Source organism: Ictalurus furcatus, chromosome 21, assembly GCF_023375685.1.
Source record: "Ictalurus furcatus strain D&B chromosome 21, Billie_1.0, whole genome shotgun sequence".
NCBI classification, from domain to species: domain Eukaryota; kingdom Metazoa; phylum Chordata; class Actinopteri; order Siluriformes; family Ictaluridae; genus Ictalurus; species Ictalurus furcatus.
This window is the reverse complement of record NC_071275.1, coordinates 2,073,852-2,094,177: the sequence shown is the minus strand read 5'-3', so window position 1 is coordinate 2,094,177 and position 20,326 is coordinate 2,073,852. Positions and strand designations below refer to the sequence as shown.

Here is a 20,326-nt window from a genome sequence, read left to right as displayed (position 1 = left end):
TTCTTGTGTGTGGATATTTTTTCACCCACGCCTTTTACGTCAACGTTTCGTACGCTTACCCATTTGTGTTAAATCCTACTTTTCGGTCAAAATGTTATATCATATTACATCGTTGCCTCATACTCGGTATTCCCAGGATATGCTCTGGATGTCGGAGCATTTCCTGGGAATAAACCGTGTCAGAATCTTTTTCACCTTTATTGTGATATTGCAACATATAAAAATCAAGTCACAAACAAGCAGAAATGTTAGGCGGGGGGGCATTACACAGCTTGCATATTGGGAATGTGTTAGTGTTCAGACTCGACCAATCACGTTCAAACTCCTGTTAAATACTAATTAGTGTACGTCTGCCATCAGTTAAAGTGACTGCATTAACAAATAACACACCTGTTCCAATTCCTCCCCCAGTCCAAAGACATGCATGGTAGGCTGATCGGCGTGTCTGAAGTGTCCGTAGTGTATGAATGGGTGTGTGAGTGTGTATGTGATTGTGCCGTGCGATGGACTGGCACCCTGTCCAGGGTGTACCCCGCCTTGTGCCCGATGCTTCCTGGGATAGGCTCCAGGTTCCCCGTGACCCTGAAGAAGGAGTAAGCGGTAGAAGATGGATGGATGGATGGACACCTGTTCCTATAGGATTTTCCTGTTGATGTTCCTGTTAGGATCATCTTGGTAACATCTAATTGGAAAAACCATGGGCCGCAAAGAGCTTACAAAGCAGGTATTGGATCTTGTTGCAAAATATCAATGAGGAGAGGGTTTAAAAAAAACATTCCAGGGCATTGGATTATATGGGGAAAAAAAGAAAAGAAAAGTGGCACAACCGTGACATTACTAAGAACAGGACATCCCTCTTGGTCAGGGAGGCAGCCCAGAGGCCTCCAGTAACATTAAAAAGAATTGCAGCAATTTCTGGCAAGTACTGGTTGCTCCCTACATGTGACAACAATCTCCTGAATTCTTCATATGTCTGAGTACTGGGTTGGTTGGCAAGACGGAACCCTTTTTAACAGCAACGACAAAAATCCAAGCCTGGCTCAAGTTTGCAAAAAATAAAAATACATCCAATCTCCCAAAACCATGTGGAATAATGTGTTCTTGTCTGATGAGATCGAAATTTTAACTTAAATTTTTCATAATACTAAAAGATATGTTTGGCGTAAAAATTAAAAACAGCACATCACCCAAAGAAGCATACAGGTGGCAGCATCATGCACTGGGGCTGCTTTTCTTCAACTGGGACTAGGGTTTTAATCAGGGTGGAGGGAATAAGGAATAGCTCCATATACCAGTCAGTTTTGTTTCAAAACCTTAAGGCTTCTGTTAAAACACTTACGATGGGAATTCTACCTTCTAATTTCACCTTTGCAGCATGATAACGACCCAAAGCAAACCAACAAATCAAGAAAGGAATGACGCTAAAAAAAAGATTAAGGTTTTTGAACGGCCCAGATTTGAATCCAGTCAAAACTCTATGTGGTGACCAGATATGCACAGGAGATGCCAATCTGACAAAGGAAGAATGCTTTTACAAGGAAGATTGGCAAAGTATTGTTAAGTCAAGATGTGCCAAGCTGATTGAATGTGATGATAAACTCTAAAGGTTCTTCAACTATTAGTTTAGGGGTGTGTAAAACTTAAACTTATGCGAGTAGGTTATTGTACATTTCTTATTTTTCTTTTTTCCCCCTCCATAATTTTCTCTTTTTTTACAACACAAAAACTTGCCTGCTTTTTCAACAGGGGTGTGTATATAAAAGTACCACTTCTGGGAAGGTTCATTACTGTGCTGAGTTTTTCCATTTGGAGATAACGGCTCTCACTGTGGTTCTTTGGAGTCCCAGAGCTTTTGAAATATCTTTGTAACCCTTCCCAGACTGATGTATTTCAATCACCTTCTTCCTCATCATTTCTGGAATTTCTTTCAGCTTTGCCATAGTGTGTTACTGGGTAAGACCTTTTAACCAACTTCATGCTGTTGAAAAAGTTCTATGTAAGTGTTGATGTGATTGAACAGGGTTTGCAGTAATCAGGTCTGGTTGTGTCTAGTCCAGCTGAACCCCGTTATGAATGCAGTTTCATAGATTTGGGGAATTAGTAACTACGGGGGTAAATACATTTTCACACAGGCCCAGCTGGTATTGGATAACATTTTTTACGTCAATAAATAACATTATCACTTAAAAACTGCATTTTGTGTTTACTCAGGTTGCCTTTGTTTTATCTTAGATTTTCTTTTAATTTATGAAACATTTGAGTATGAGATACACAAAATTAGAAGAAACAGAATACTTTTTCACAGCACTAATATATATATATATATATATATATATATATATATATATATATATATATATATATAAAACTCAGCAAAAAAAGAAACGTCCTCTCACATTCAACTGCTATTATTTCCAGAAAATTTCTTAACATAAAAAGATTCGACAACCGAGGCACGTTTCACAGACGTTTGAGGAACAGAAATGGAATAACGAGTCCCTGAACAAAGGGGGGGTCAATATTAAAAGTAACAGTCCGTATGTGGTGTCTCCTCCAGCTGCTTTAAGTACTACAGAGCATCTCATCCTCATGGACTGCACCAGATTGGTCAGTTCTTGCTGTGAGATGTTCCTCCACTCTTCCACCGAGGCGTTTACGAGTTCTCCATCACGTCTGGTGGGACACACGGTTACATGTAATTTTCCACTACAAGGACGATCAGCTGTCCTTCCTGTCTCTCTGTAGCACCGTCTCAGGCGTCTTACATTACAGACATTACAGTTTATTACTCTGGACACATCTGCAGTCCTCATGCCTCCCTGCAGCAGGTCTATGGCATGTTCACGCAGGTGAGCAGGAACCCTAGACATCTTTCTTCTGGTGTTTTTCAGAGTCACTAGAAAGGTCTCTTTAGTGTCCGAACTTATTGTAACTGTGTAACTAACCGTAGATTGCTGTTCTTGAATGACAGGAGTGGAACCCGATGTGGTCTTCTGGACTTACAGCCCATCTACCTCAAGGTTTGATGTGCACTTTGAGATGCTTTTCTGCTCACCATGATTGTAAAGAGTAGTTATTTGAGTCCGGTCATTCTCCTTTGACCTCTCTCAACAAAGCTTTTCTACCCGCAGAACTGCTACTCAATGGATGTTTTTTTGTTGTTGTTGTTTTCTGCACCATTTTGTGTAAACTCTGCAGACCGTTGTGCATGTATACCAGATCAGCACTTTCTGAAATACTCAAAGCAGTCTGTCTAGTACCAACCAGGGTCAAAGTCACTGAGATGGCATTCTCCACATTCGAGTTCTGCTGTCTGCTGTGAACATTAACGGAAACTTTTGACCTGTATTTGCATGATTTTATGCATAGCCGCACGACACACACTAACTTTCCCTTATCATATCAGTGTCTAACTGGACATAATGTGCACTGTTGGTAGAAATTTCAGGAATGAACATGCATGTGCCTCCTATAAGTAGTCAGAATATTACTGTACTCTATTCAAACCTTGGAATTTCTTTTCCAGTTAAAGGGGTTCCCGACTGCAAAATATTTGAGGTTCAATAAATTGACACCCTACAAAATGAACCTTCTTCAGTATATACTGGTAAGTATATTTTGCATTTAGCTGTTGCTCGTGAAATTGTGTACTTTAGATTCCCTCCCTAACTTCTACACGTACTATTGAAATACTGCAGCTACTCAATACAGTTCTACAAAAAAAAAACAACAAAAACACCACGTGTATGTATTCTACGGTTATTTATAAGGCTTGACAATTATATTATCCGGTATGGTATAATCCCGGTCACTTGCAAATAACCCTAGCGCGTTGGGTTTCCTCCAGATCACCTCCCTCAGTGAGCACAGCTGACGGTGAGCTCGGCGGACGGTTCCGCCGTTTTCTCCGGTGATGAAGCGTGCATTCGGTGCAGCGGCGCAGATGCTCGCGGGGAGATCTCGCGCTCTAACCGCCCCGCAAAAACCTCCCGCAAGGAGCCGCACTAACGCCATATCCACTCATCTCTCAGCCCGCCCGAGCGATATCATAAGGAAAACATAGCTACATTGTCTCATGCGTTTTCGGAAACACTACAGTAGAGTGTAGTCACCAGGGGGCACGCGCTTCAGGAAACACTGTAACCTCTGCGATGCGCTCGCGGAATAATTCAGCCTCTGCGCGTGATTCGGGATCTGCTCGGGTATGAATGCATGTCCGGCGGAGGCGCGAGCGTGCTGACGGTCTTCATATCGCCGTGTCGGTTGCCTTCCCTTCTTCCCCCGTGTCTTTCTCTTTCTCCTTCTCTTTCCCTCCGCTGTTGGGAACTGAGCTAACATGGCGACTGTACCAGTGTATTGCATCTGCAGATTACCGTACGACGTAACCCAGTTCATGATCGAGTGCGATGCCTGCAAAGACTGGTTTCACGGAAGGTAACAGCTTTAAATCTTTTGAAATATTTCCTATTTGTTGTCCTCTTATTTCGTCCTTGTGTGCTTTAGTCTCGCGGTATAACAGCTCGACGTTTGTGTTCGCCCAAAAGCGCGAGAGGCCGCTTGAAGAAGAAGAAGGCGGAGTTACATCTAGCTGTCTTTCTAAGAGACATTTTGGGCAACATTTGGTCAGCTCGGGGAGTATTAACGTCGTCGCTAGTCGTATTTGCGGGGTAATATCTCGTATATTTGGTGCTTTTTGTGCGCTTCGAGTCGCACACTCGGTGTGTCTGAGCTCGTGCACTGTTGTCGGGGGAGAGCAGAGAGCAGCGCGTGAGAGCCTGCTGGGGCTTTTCGCGCACTTCATTTCCTTGCGTTTCATTTCCAACTGATATCTATGTCGCTTTCATAGTGTTTTTCACCTCAACATTGATATGTCCGAGCAGCTTCGCGGGGGTTTAAACACACTCGGGGGGGTATTTATAGAGCTTGAACCTGCGCTCGCGCGTCTATGAGGTCGCTTCGTGCTGGAGGAATAATAGGCTACTTGTGCCAGAGACTGCACATTCACAGCTCTTCTATCACTCCACACACACACACACACACACGCACACACACACACGTTCATCGATCATATTTAGCAAATGAAACCCACTTCTTTTGCTTGCTGCTATCGGAGTCTACGAACGTGTAGGCACCGGAACCCGTGCACTGACAGCGGCGTGTAGGCTCGTCGTAGGAAATGAGTCCAATAATAGAAGTCGTTTGGTTAAATATATTTATATATTTATTTATATATATATAAATATATATGTATATATTCCCTCCCATTTTGTGGATCTGAAGAACGCAGATGTTTTTGCGCGCGAGCCCGCTCGGACCCTCCAGGGCTCTCCTATAACAGCGTGTTGTTCATGTAAACAGTTGAAGGAGAGTTACAGCTCATTGACAGAGACACATTTACGCGCCTGTTTTAACCCTTTCGTGATCAAAGTGGGGGAAAAAAATATCTCATCTAGCCGTAGATCATCTCTTTGGTGATCGTTTAGAAAGCCTGATCACGTTATTGTTGTTGTAGTTGGAGAAATTGTGATGAAAGTGGGTCATAAAATGGCATGCTTATGTATACTTACTCTGAGGGGAGGTTGGGAAATGCTTACTGCTTGAAGGGTTTGGTTAAAGCCAACGATTATTAGGATTTGAAAACGCATAACGAGCATGGACAGTCTCAGTAAAGCCTGATAAAGGCATCACTCCATGGACGCACGTGACACATGAGTTATTGTGCTGGTCAGACAATGGCCTGGCCCTGAGTGCCCTGTGTGTACTGTACATGATGCTGCGTAATGCATGTCTGATACCTTGTGAAGGTGGAAAGTGACTCTAGTCTGTCTCTTTCATGAACACATTCAGCATGTATACTGTCTCTCCCAGCAATGGTGTGTGTGTGTGTGTGTGTGGAGACATGGTTGACCAGTGATGCACAGATAAACAAGCCTGCTCCATCTTCATTGCATGTGAAGCCTCAATCTGTTTTATGCTATTCATTCGAAAAGCCCAGTGTTGATTTCGGTATTCACGTGCACTGGGACCTGCAATGCTGAATAAACATGCGGTGTGTTGAGTAAACCCACTACAGTGTTGAATGAACACCTACAGTGTTGTTTCATGCCTAGATTGTCGAGGCCATCCCTTATTTATTAGTAGCTATTAATGTGTTAACAGCAACAGTGTTGAATTTAGATTATAGTGTTGTGTGAACACAACAACTTTAATGAACACTTATCAGTGCATACAGGATTTAAATATTATTATTATTATTATTATTATTATTATTATTATTATTATTATTATTATTATTATTATTTTTGTGAGTGTTCCACCCAAAATTTTGGCTGTGGCTTTATTTAAAAAAAAAAAAAAGTAACAAATTTTTTGTGCTTTTTTTTTTGTGTGGAAAGAATTGGCGAAATTACAGTTGGACAAAAGTGTCTTTCACAATGATGTTTGTTGGTAAATTAGACCTTTCAGCTGTACTCATTTTGGACGCACATGAATCGAAGAGAGCTTTGGCTAAATGCACGTCACATGATGTGTCTTGGCCCAAATCTGTGGAAAATCTCCGTTAATTCTGAAAAATTGCTCCTGACTGACTTGTTCTCTGTTTTAAATTAGGACTGTGTGTGTATGTGGGTGTGTGCATTGACAGGTTATGATTATGTTATGTAAGTCATTAATCATAGGAACTGAATACTTTGGTTATGATGATGTATGTTAGTGTGATATTAGATGGGAAGGCTAAAATCTCCTTTCTTTCAATAGCTCGAGAGTGAAACTATTAGGGTAAACTATTTTACACTCACACACATAAACTCCCACCTAGTTGCATTTATGATTTATAATTTTTCCCCCCTCATTGGTCACCTGCAAATTCCCAGCCAACAGCCTGCTCTCCCGTATCATCCAACAGCAAACGCGATTTTTTTCAAACTGCTGCTTATGCTCTGTCAGGGCATTGTAACACACTCCGAGGCAAGGGCTGTCTGCTGTCTTCGGCATACATGAGCTCACAAACTCCCTCGATTGGGTAGTGTCGCTGTGATTGACAGCAGATAGAGTATGCCACTCCTCCCACTAGGAGAGCATGGCCAGTTTTGCTTCCTTGGCTCCTAGCCTCAGATGGCTGTGGTGTTATCGAGAAGTCCCAATGACAGGGCAAATACTTTTCTGTTGCTCCACTTAGGTGCGGTGATTTCAAATTTTTGGACTATTTCGAGTCGGTAATGCCCTACTAGGTTCATGCCATGTTTCTTCTGACTACCAGACATAGTAAACAAGTAGCACTTTTGTTAAATAAAAAAATAAAAGAAACACAAACAACAAACCTGTTGCAGTTCTGTCATCTGTCCTTTTCAGTGGACAATATCTGTTTAGTCTATCTACTTTTAGTTTGTCCCCCAAAGGCTTTTCGGTGGGGAAAAAAAAATAGGCCAGAGTACCAGAGTAAATAATCCACTTATTTGCTCACCACTGATAAGTGATGCCTCTCCATTTGACATGTTACTATATATATATATATATATATATATATATGACAATCTGCATATTGTTGTTTGTTGACTCTAATTAAAGCACTGGGTTATGTGACCTTCAGTCCCATCACCTTGCAGCTGATCGTGTACTCAAAATTAATTTGCAGTTTGCTCTGAATCGCCGTTTATGTAAAACCATGGTCTGGTTTGGAAAACACTGCATCAGGTTTCCTGTGCAGTACCAGATGTGGATGTAGCTGCAGCACTGATCTGACATCAGTTTTGTGGTTTGCATTTGGGTTTTTTATTCAACGTGACAAGCAAGTGTGGCGGAATACAGAATACCCTAGAAGTCTTTGTGTTTGGGTCACTCTCCGGCATTCATGGGTTTTTACCATACAACCTTCCAGTCACAAGCACAGGAACGTAACCACTGAGTTATTCCTGTGTTTGTGGTATTATCCCTCAGCCGCACAGAACCGACAAAGCCCTTCGAATGAATGCCGTAATGTTTTCAAGATTATAACGCGAGCCCATTTGCCACGACATACTACTGTTAGTAATTCAAAGCCTTCACAGACATATTCTCTTACAGTGGCTGAGTCAGAGTAAAACAGATTTCTGCAGCTCTTGGCCTTCTAGCTCAGCCCTGCATGGTCCTTGTTTGTTGTGTGACTTCTTCTTTTGAGGTAGCAATGAATGACATCATCGCTCTCTCCCCGTCTCAGTCTGCTGGGCACAGAGCCAGTCTGAGAAACTGTGCGTTGCAGACTCCGAGGTGTATCCCATTAACAACAAGAGAAGCTTATTATCTGCAGCGTACTCCATAACAGAGAAGAGCATTATGTGGCGTTTAAGTCATTTTAACACGTACATTTTTTCAGTTACGTAACCGAAATCATTTAAAGGCCGGACATCACAGGCAAAACTACAAGCATCAATGACCATGTGTTATAGCAACATTTGCTTTCAGTATTATCACTGCATAATCAAGAATCAAACTCAACTTGAGTCTAGTCTTGAGTCTAGTTTACAAAAAAAAACAACAACAAAAAAAAACATGCCTCAAGCTGCACATCCTGTCTGTGCAAGCCACAAAAAATCAACAGAGACGAACAAAAACCATTCATAACAGTGAGTTTATAAGCACAAACACACATTAGCAACATGTTATTCACTGTAGGACACAAGATCCTCCCTCAAAACATACATGACACATACAGTGCCATCCACTATTATTGGCACCCTTGGTACAGTTGCGATAAAAATATACAGACTTTCAGCTGTTTGCGATGAACAAATCAAACAAAAGCGATTGAAATAGTTCAACACGACGGACGCTTCAAGTGGTTTCCCCAAATTCAACTGAAAATGTAACTTATAATGACTTCCAAAATTATTCAACCCCCTGAATAGAATATGCAAAACAGGTGTTGTCTCAAGCACACCTGATGTGACTAATCAAGGGCTTCATTAGTTGCAGCAGGTGTGCTTGAGCTGGAACACATGAAATACCTGAACTGGCTAGGGGCAGAAAATGTATGAAATACCCGGACGGGGCAGAAAAAGGAAGCTATTAAAGGCTTCAAGCAGATTTCTGAGAAGGCACGTTGTGAAAAACCCGCGAGTGACTGCAAAAGACCTGCAGCAAGACTTGGTGTAACAGACACTGAGGTTTCAGTGACCACAGTACTAATATACTTCACATACTAAATGCAGAAGGTTTCCATGCCAGAACTCCAAGACGTTCACCACTACTCACCCAAAAACACAAGAAAAGTCGGCTCAAAATCATATAAATAAGCCACAGAAGTTTTGGGATTCTGTTCTGTGGTGTGATGAAGCAAAACTGGAACTTTTCAGTACGATGGATCATCAAGGTATGTCTGGAGGAAGAAGAATGAGGAAAGAACACTGTCCACAGTCGAGCATGGTGGAGGCTCAGTGATGCTCTGGGGCTGCTTTGCATCCTCTGGCACTGGAAACCTGCAGCGTGTGGAAGGTGAGATGGATTCATTGACGTATCAGGAAATCCTAGGAGAAAACGTCAAGCTGTCTGTGAGGAAGCTGAAGCTTGGGCTTCATCGGACCTTCCAACAGAACATTGATCCCAAGCATACCTCAAATTCCCCCATTCTTGATTGCAGAAGTCCTGGAAGGTTCTACAGGGCCATCACAGACACCTGACTTAGAAATAGAAAATCTCTGGTGGGATTTGAAGAAGGCGGTTGCAGCACGCAAACCCAAGAATATTACTGAACTGGAGGCCATTGCTCATGAGGAACGGGGTAAGATTCCTCAGGAATGCTGCCAGAAGCTCTGCATCTCATTTGCAGCAGGTCAGAACAGCAAAAGGAGCTCTACTAAGTACTAGAGATGCTTGCCTTGAAGAAGTTGAATAATTTTGAGACTGGAGAAATCATTATAAGTTGCATTTTCAGTTGAATTTGGGGAAACCACCTGAAGCGTTTGTTGTGTTGAACTATTTCAATCGCTTTTGTTTGATTTGTTGACTGCAAACTACTGAAAGTCTGTAAATTTTGAGAATAAACCTGATTTCCAATGGGGGTTGAATCATTTTGATTGTAACTGTAAATATGAGCAAAGAAGGCTGTGAAAATTTGTCTCTATTGATTAACCTTTTGATCTCTTGTTAAAATTTTTTAAAAAATTTTTTAAAATAATTTTAACAACAATTGCAAAAAAACCCCCCACAGGTTTATCAATAAAATATATTTATTAAATATAGGTGTGTAACAATTATTGGCACCCTTTTAGTCAATATTTTGTGCTAGCTCCCTTTGCCAAGATAACAGCTCTGAGTCTTCTCCTATAATGCCTGATGAGGTTGGAGAATACATGGCGAGAAATCTGAGAGCGTTCCTCCATACAGAATCTCTCCAGATCCTTCAGATTTTGAGGTCCACACTGGTGGACTCTCCTCTTCAGTTCACCCCACAGGTTTTCTATGGGTTTCAGGTCAGGGGACTGGGATGGTCATGGCAGGACCTTGATTTTGTGGTCAGTAAACCATTTTTGTGTTGATTTTGATGTATGTTTTGGATCATTGTCCTGCTGGAAGATCCAACCACGGTCCATTTGAAGCTTTCTGTCAGAGGCAGTCAGGTTTTCATTTAATATCTGTTGATATTTGATCGAGTCCATGATGCCATGTATCCTAACAACATGTCTAGTTCCTCTCGCAGTAAAACAGCCCCAAAACATTAAAGATCCACCTCCATATTTAACCGTGGGCATGAGGTACTTTTCCATATGGCTACCTCTCTGTGTGCCAAAACCACCTCTGTGTTTATTACCAAAAAGCTTCTTTTTTTTGTTTCATCTGACCATTTTGGATGAGTGTAGAGACTTTTTTCTTGAAACCCTTCCAAACAACTTGCGGTGATGTAGGTCAGTGGTTTTCAAAGTGAGGGCCGTCTGGGGGGCCACCAGGGGGCACCTGGGGGGCCTCAACAATTTGGTCTGCCCATCCCTCCCACTAGTAGGTTTTCTCTTTCTCACTCTCAGACAACCACACACACACACACACACACAATCAATTCCTAATGTAATGTAATGTAAAGATGTAAGGTGTAATTATTAATTTAAAAAAAAGGGGGATATATTCAGAAGTCTGTATTGTTAATGTGTTTTAAAGACATCTTGCAAAAGGGGGGCCTCGGTCAAATGTTAATGCCATTTGTGGGGCCTTGCCCTGGAAAAGTTTGGGAACCCCTGATGTAGGTGACTTCGGATTGTAGTTTTGGAGACTTTCTGACCCCAAGACGCAACTAACATCTGCAGTTCTCCAGCTGTGATCCTTGGAGATTTTTTGGCCACTCGAACCGTCCTCTTCACAGTGCGTTGAGACGATATAGACACACGTCCAATTCCAGGTCGATTCATAACATTTCCAGTTGACTGGAACTTCTAAATTATTGCCCTGATGGTGGAAATGGGCGTTTTCAATGCTCGTGTATTTTCTTATAGACACTCCCCATTTTGTGAAGCTCAGCAACCTTTTGCCGCACATCACAGCTATATTCCTCGCTCTTACCCATTGTTCGGAATGACTAAGGGAATTTGACCTATGTGTTACCTCATATTTATACCCCTGTGAAACAGGAAGTTATGGTTGAACAATTTCCTGTTCCTAGTCACCCAGGTGTTCTAAAAAATGTAAAATATCAATGGGAATATACTTCAAATTAGGGCTGCAACTGACGAATATTTTCATAATCGATTAGTTGGTCGATTATTTTTTCAATTAATCGGATGGGGCGGGGCAAACTTTCAGTACCATTTCTTTTGTTTATTTAAAAAAAATCCACAAACTGAGTGTTACAAATGTAAACTTCAATTGGTTTCAGAGAAAAAAATCAAGGTGTTAGAATGGCCCAGTCAATCATATGACTCAAATCCAGTTGAACAAGATTTAAAGACAATATGTTTAGAAGAACGAGCCAAAATCACACCTGAATACTGCGGAACATTAATCTCTTCATACAGGAAGCGTCTTGAAGCGTCATTACAAACAAAGACTTCTCCACTAAGTATTAAATACATTTCAGTTAGCGTGTTCAATACTTTTTTCCCGTCTCATTCCACTTTATTACACATAACTTCATTCGTGGACTTTAATGTTTGGATTTCTTTATATTTCCAGATTTCTTGAGTTAATACCAAAGTCTGGTGAAAATTTCATGTGAATAACCTCATTGGAAATATATTTACTGAAAAACATGTTGATGCGTTCAATACTTATTTCCCCCATTGTGTGTGTGTATATATATATATATATATATATATACACACACACGCACGCTGATTACATCCCTTGTCTACTGCGGCACCGCCCGCACTGTAGTTTTGCTTTTTTAGTTCAGTGTCAGACAATGGACACTAAAAGTAAAAACTGATTTTTTGGTTTCAAAAGTTCTGTGTTTAATATAAGTGAGTTTGTCATTGTACTGTTTCGTTGTTGTGTTTTTCATTAAGAATAAAAATGAACCCACCATTCAAGCTATTGCTGCCCCCGAATTGCCGCTAATTCGAAAGTGAAAGTAAAATACACATGGCCACAGGGGCATTCACACGTCGATTAACCGGTGAGAACATTTTCTCACCGTCACATCCCTCTTTCACAGCCTTCTTTGCTCATATTTATCAAGGGTGCCAATCTTAGTGCAGGACACTGTACATTGCACGGAATAAGATGAAATAGAGAATATGGACCAAACACTAGCATTTAGTGTGTAGCTAGTTTAGTTTGTATCATTTGTAATACACTCTACTTTTTACAGTACATCACACCTGAGCCATTATATTCCAACGGTGTAGTCTTGGTGGCAATAGGCTCACTGTAATCACATGATGCAAAGCGAACCTACGTTAGCTTTATTACTGACAAAATGGCTGCCAGCCAAAATCCATGATTCTAAAGATTTTGTATTAAATTGTAAAATAAGCTGTTATATGTGATATAGGTGGCACGGTGGTGCAGTGGGTAGTGTTACTGGCTCACAGCTCCAGCGTCCCTGCTTCGGCCCTGAGCTCAGGTTACTGTGTGTTCTCCCCTTGTCCATGTGGGTTTCATCAGCATTTTCCAGTTTCCTCCCACTATCCACAAACATTCTGGTGTAAATTGCCCTTTGTGCATGGTGCCCTACAATGAACTGGCATCCTATCCAGGGTGTATTCCCACTTTGCACACTTGTTCTCAGTATAGACTCCAGATCCACCATGACACTGACCAGGATGAAGCTGTTACTGAAGATAAATTAATAAATTGGTAGAATATGGGTTACATAGCTAATAAATAAGTTAATAATAATGTTTCCTCAATGACTGTAAGACTTAGTAGGAATTTAAAAAAAAGTTTCAAACGTATGAAAGTATGAAAACAATAATTGGGATAAAATTATTATTGTTCCACGTTCCGTTTCGCAATGTTCTCGTCTTGTCTTTTTAAAAACCGCGTGCCATTTTTCTTTCCAGCGATGCGCTTTCGCCCCTCCCTAAAAGGCCAAACTCACTCCCCGCCAGGCTGTGGCATTTTTAGTTCAGCTTGAGCCAAGATGACAGAAACAGAGCCTTTGGTCGACAAGAAAGGTTAAACCATTTCAGCCATTTGGAAACGATCTGGTTCCAAGGAGTCCGATGTGGAACAAAAAGAAATAACGTTCGGTATCACTGGGCTCATTTGGGCTCATTTCCTCTAGTGTCATGAAAGCTGGAATAAGTCTGGTCATTTCCTTTCTAGAGCTCACTAATAGTTAGAAACTACAGGCTGTTCTAAACCAGGAGACAGGATTTCATTGGCTAAGGAAGTTTAAAGTTCATTTCTGCCGATGCCATTCACAGAAATGAATCACGCGACGTGCTATGCTAGCTTACAAGAGAGACATCAATACAGTAAAAAGAGATGCGGGAAACGCAGAAATTTAGTGCGAAAGCATAAAAAAAATGAACGAATGTAAGCAGCAATCCATAGCTCGAATAAGTAAGGGAAGTACATGTAGAGGCATAGCGATCTAATTTATTTTTTACATTATTCAAGTATATATATATATATATATATATATATATATATATGTGTGTGTGTGTGTGTGTGTGTGTAAATATTTAAATTTTGTTTAACTTTTTTTTTTTTTAAGTTGAATTATATTCTAGGAAATCCACTGTTAATAATGCATTAATTTTTTTGTGAAAGTTCAGTAAAGGCATGATGTTTCCAATGTCTATGAGTAATTGTGTTTAATACTCGTGATCTCAATATTGACCAAAATAATCGTGATTATGATTTTTGCCATAATTGAACAGCCCTAGTACATGTGGTATATACAGTCAGAATCAGGGCCCTGAGACTCAGGTATTATCTGCAGAAAGGCATACGTTATTGAAAGCTGCTGTTAATTGTAAGCATATCACAACCAAGTTGGACTGAACAATCGTCTGTTCAAACATTTTGCTCTTTCAGTATTTGTTTTTTACTCTCATGACACATTAAATTTTTGCCAGTGCGAATGTATGTGGTGAATTCCAAACTACAGCATATTGATTACATTACCTTGTTACGGTAAAATGAAATGCCGTGCGCTGTTTCATCCTCAGAACTCCGTAGACGTGGTGGATTAATCAAACTTTGATATGAGATGTACAACGTAATTATACAATTTTAATGTAAAAAAAAAAAATCTCAACAGTATTGGCAAACAGCAAAGATCTTCCAGGAGAGATCTCCACACCCATCTTGCTCCTAAAGTACATTTAGGTAAATTGTCACTTGGGGTGAGAGAGTTGGATGTAGGACATTTGCACAAGTATTTCGTGTTGTTTTTTTTTTTTTTTCAACTAATTGGAGAGTTAAAAAAAGAAATGACACTGAAATACTTTGAATTTCAGGCAAGAACGCCTATCTGCATGACATGACTAATGCATTGGGTATTTAGCTAGGGATTCAACATGGCTGCATAGTTCAAACGTGTTGCATTGTGGGTAAGTGCGTAGGTCAGTCACTTGTGAAAACAATCCATAGGGTGAACACTTTGCTGTTGCACTAACTGCGAGCCCTGTTAATTCTAATATCAGAGAGTGATTAGGTTACACCCTTAATTCCTTAAAGTCTCAGGATATTTGGTTGGGTCCACTCCTAAATTTTTGCCTCTTGTAACTTCATGGTTAATAACCATTAACCATTAGTTACCCAATATTTACTGAATAACATGGTGTAAGATGAATAACTGGATAATATACTGGGAGTTTAATGGTTAAAGCAATTTCTTGGCCACAATTTTCTCCTTTTTATTCAATCAGACTAAACCAAGACAAGACAAGACACGTTTTGTGTAAATAGTAAATAGACAAGGACAACAACAGAGTTCCTGGAGACTGAGAGCAAACCAAAAACAATATGTTTTTCAGAGAAAATGCTATTGAAAATGATTCTTTTTTTGTTAGAAGAAATACACAGAAACACAGAAAGTAGTTTCTCCTGTTGTTTGAGGTTATTGTGTTTATTTCATACAGTCATTTTTGCTCATTTATATGAAGGGTGCAAATAAATATGGAGGACACTACATTATTGCACTGTACTTTTGACCGTGTTTGAAGATCATTTTGTGGTACAGCGTCAGAAATCAGATACGCGCGTCTGGTTGCGATACTGAACCACTGGACGAGTTTGAAGTGAGTTTGTGATGATTGAGGAATGTAGATTGCAAGCTAACTTGGAACTGACGAAAGAAATCATCATTTTGGATATTTCAATTATATACACCTCACATTAAATATACAGTGTAAATAAAAAATGACTTTTTTTTTTTTTTTTGCTTTGCCTTGCTTTGCTAGGGGTAAGATTCGTCTTTCTAAGCATAGAATTTAAAATAACATGTTATAGATTTTGAGACAACAACAACAACAACAAAAATCTGAATCCTAAATTTAAAATCCTCAAAAATCCAAATCACAAAAATACAGAACGTAGGTCAGAGGTGAAGCATCCAGATTCCCAGAGAAACACTTTCATAGTGGTCAGACAAATAAAAACTTTTTTTTATGTTCTACTGCAATAGCAGGTTTAATGAAGATGTTGAACACTCGATGCTAGTTATGCCCAGCGTAACTATTTAGCTACTGCTCTAGCTCAGGGGTTCCCAAACGTTTCCAGGGCAAGGCCCCCCCAAATGGCATTAACATTTGACCGAGGCCCCCCTTTTCCAAGATGTCTTTAAAACACATTAAAAATACAGACTTCTGAATATATCCCCCGTTTTTTAAAATTAATAATGACATCTTACATCTTTACATTACACTACATTAGGAATTGATTGTGTGTGTGTGGTTGTCTGAAAAAAAATCATGTAAAAAAAAAATCATGTATTTATTTATTTTCACACCAAATTGTTGAGGCCCCCCGGGCGCCCCCTGGTGGCCGCCACTTTGAAAACCACTGCTCTAGCGTTCATTTTACTTTACTGGCAATTTTTAACAGCTGACAGCCAAAGTTAGCTGTTTAATACGAATCTAGCTATTTCAGTAGAACATAAAAACGTAGTAGAACATAGATGCACATTACGGTTCATACCTTCCATCTCGTCTCTGCTTAACTCCACTCCACATTTCTTCACTTCACTTCATGGATCGTGACAGACGGCTAAATTTGCTAAATGATTTCAGGCCCACTGAAAGTGTCTACTTTTCCCTGGCAGTCCTGGACGCTTCACCTTTGGCCTAATTTACATAAAAGCTGCACTTTTGGGATTTGAATTTTTGAGAATTTTTGTATGTGGGCTTTTATTTTATTGTATTTTTTTAAAAAATTGCACATCTATAACCCATAATTTTAGTATATGTGGTTTTAAAGGCAGATTTTACTCTTAGCAAATACAAAATAAAGAACATACATGGGTACAAATGTAAAGTTATTAAATACACCAGAAAACAAAATCATATATACAGTGCCCTTCACTAATATTAAAAAAAAAATCACACAAATACTCTCATTGATTTTACAAACACAACACCGGTTTATCAACAAAAAACCGCCCACAACGGGAAATTGTTCAACCATGACAAGATATGTGAAGTTTGGCATGGGTTAATTACATCACTTGCATTATTAACCCTTGGTTGTGCCGATCTCTGATAATCCTGGGTATGTAGACGTGCACTCCTTGATTTCTGTTAGTAAAAGTATTTCATATTCCCTTATTACAGTGTAAACTCTCATCCCTCGATATAACTTTCCTATTCATTTTAAGGCTACTTGGTGAGAACTGTTAAGTTTCCATGGAGTTGACCACTGTTTAGAGATGTAGTTTAGTGCTAAACCTCAAAGAAATATGTTGTCACTCTCACTCTTATTCCCTTGTGACCAACCATGTGACCAGGAGTGAGTCAGAACTATGTAGCACAGTCATAACAGAAAAATATCGCTTATTATGTCTGAGATCAAGCATTTTCAGTTTCAGTGGAAGGCGAAGGAGGTTTGTAGAGGGACTTGCCAGTCGAGTGAATAATTCATTAACGCGCTTTTCTCCAGCTCCACCAGCCATGCCGATGAGGAAGATGTACACCAAAGATGATCAGTATAGGGAACGCAACCTAGTCCTACACGGTGAAGTGTTTAAAGCATCGCCTGGTTGATTCATCATAGTTTCACTTTCTTCTTCTTGCCCAGTTGGAAGCAATTATCAGTTACTTAAAACATTTATTGCTGTTCTATCTTTATTAAATGTGCTCCGGTGAGTTCCTGTTATTACCGAGGCTGTAAGTGAGCATTAGTAATGTATAAAAAGCATTCTAGAGTCACCATCTTACCCTCTTGCTAACTTTAGACAACTGTCTGAGATTCTCCAGCAGCATGCTTTTTATTATGACTGTTCTTGATGCTCAAGAGAGCTATGAAAATGCATTACCACGAAGCATCCTGCGCTCAGTGTAGAAGCTTCAGAATTGTTGGCGAACTTTCAGGATTTTTTTTTCCATAACCCTTTTTACCCATTTTTAATTTTTTTAAATTTTTTTTTTTTTTTTTTTTTACCAAGGGTGCCAATCATTTGAGAGCTGACTGTAATTTTCGTTGAGGTTTTTGGTTTTGTCTTTGTGGTTAATTGTGGTTAAAGTGACACTGAAATTTCAATCTGGAATTTAAAAGAATGAAAAAAAAAATGGAAGTAAATTTATTCTAAGAAAAGAACCCTATCACGAAATATATATTTCAACACAATCAGATGTGTCAGAAGTACAAGTAACGCTATTCTGAACTGAAGCATGTTCCTGTGTATATTTTAGTTTCTTCACCCGGGTCTTTAGGAAAGCATAAATGGTCAACCATGACTTCCTGTTTCACTCGGGAATAAATATGAGATGACATAGAGACCCAATTCCCTTCTGTTCATCAGCTAGGGGGACGTTAGAGAATACACAAATGAAATGAGACTAAAAGTGTGTCGGCCTACATTCAATCAGGCATCCATTCTTAGGGCAGTATTTAAGAAGTTTAAAATAACTGGAACTGTGACAAACTTGCCTGGAAGAGGTGACAAAAAGTATTTTGCTCCTATGCACAGGACGAGTAGGATGGTTCACCGAAGTATCACTGAGATCTGCAGAAGATGACATTATTTTACGGTCACCAAGTCTCCAAAATTTACAATGAGGCACCGCGTCCATGAAAACGAACTATTTGGAAGGCAAACGCAGACCTGCCTACATTAAATTGAACATTTTACACTGCTATGAGTTATGACTCATAAAATACCCCAAAAGAGCAGTCTTTTTTTCCGCAATAAAAGCGGCAGCCGATTGACGAAGGAATCAGGAATGATTGACAGATCCCCAGATGTTTCGAACTCCTGATACCCCTGGAAGCCCCGCCCCTTCCTCCCATCTCACATTTGTAATCTTTTGCTCGGTGCGCCTCTCTTAACTCGATTTTACTTCTTGAAGGATGCGGTGCCCTCACTTTCTGTCCCGGGAAATGGAATATGTTTCGAGTCTGTTAAGGTGAAATCAACTCTGTCAGTGTATGTTTGGCTTACGGTAGCCAACGTTAAACAAGAATATATTTCGCATCAGTAATTATATCCGTTAATGGTGGCACCAAAAGCGTTTAGCCGGTCAAAAACTGAAAGAAAAAAAGGCTGAATATTATACAACTAATTAGGCCTACAACAAAGCATCAAATCTAACACTTTACAAGTAATTTCAATGGTAATGATAATTAGAAAATCATTTTAAATGCTGTTTGCTTGGCTGCTGGTCGAGTCCATTACAGTACAAACTGTAATGTGCCCAATCCCTACAGATTAGTATGGTGGGAGATCTTTGATGTTGTGGGGCAGTGTTTAATCCAAAGGCCCTTGGAACCTTGTTAGGATACATGGCATCACTGTGAGACTCCCACCTCGCTGCCTCTGACAATAAGCTACATTTAAATGACACTGATCCAAAACATACGTCCATATCATCCATATCCACACAGAAGTTATCACAGAATCAAACTTTTGTCATGGCCACCTCAGTCCCCTGACCTAAACCCCACTGAAAATATGATATGGGGTGAGCTGAAGAGGAGAGTCCACAAGAAAAGGACCAAACACCCTGGAGGTGGAGAGATTCTGGTAGGCTGATCGGCGTGTCTAAAGTGTCCGTAGTGTATGAATGGGTGTGTGAGTGTGTATGTGATTGTGCCCTGCGATGGATCGGCACCCTGTCCAGGGTGTACCCCGCCTTGTGCCCCATGCTCCCTGGGATAGACTCCAGGTTCCCCGTGACCCTGAAAAGGATAAGCGGTATAGAAGATGGATGGATGGATGGATGGATGGATCTTTACCAAGGGTGCCAATAACTCTGCAGTTGACTATATATATATATCTGCAAAGCTGTTTAACAGGAAGCCCAGTTGAACAAATAGTTGTTTTGATTGAAGCCGTGAAAGTTGATGTTTAGAGCAGAAGAGAGGTGAATGGTGATACTAACCTGCTACCTGATTCAGGATGTGTCCTGTATTTCCCAGTGAAGGCGCTTGTGTCCTCTGAGACGCTGATGATTTAGGACCCATGTTGCCGACATGTGATTAGAATGCATAAAGGATTTTATTTATGCTTCATACTGGGTTTTCACCTTTCTCCATTTTAAGGTCCACACTTCCCACTGTGTGAATAAAGTGAACACAAAATATTATGTTCGGGGCATATGGCAGTAATATCCTGCTGGAGAGCAGCCCACACGGGTGACTCCTAATGCAATATTTACTTCCTGCTCTGTATGGCTCCCTCTTCTGTCAGGAATATGGAAGGTTTGCATGGGGACATGGAGAGTCCTGTTAACACTCAGCGTTTTCTTTCTTTCTTTTC

At 40.2% G+C, this 20,326-nt stretch overlaps 1 protein-coding gene across 1 annotated transcript in view; it reads left to right on the top strand.

The window, feature by feature from the left end:
• The first annotated feature begins 4,023 nt into the window (after window positions 1–4,023).
• Window positions 4,024–20,326, top strand: part of phf2 (PHD finger protein 2) — a 55,996-nt gene continuing 39,693 nt past the window's right edge. The window contains exon 1 of the mRNA XM_053652652.1: window positions 4,024–4,434. Within this exon, the coding sequence (XP_053508627.1) occupies window positions 4,337–4,434 (98 nt within the window). The 5' untranslated portion in view covers window positions 4,024–4,336. The remainder of the gene's footprint in view (window positions 4,435–20,326) is intronic.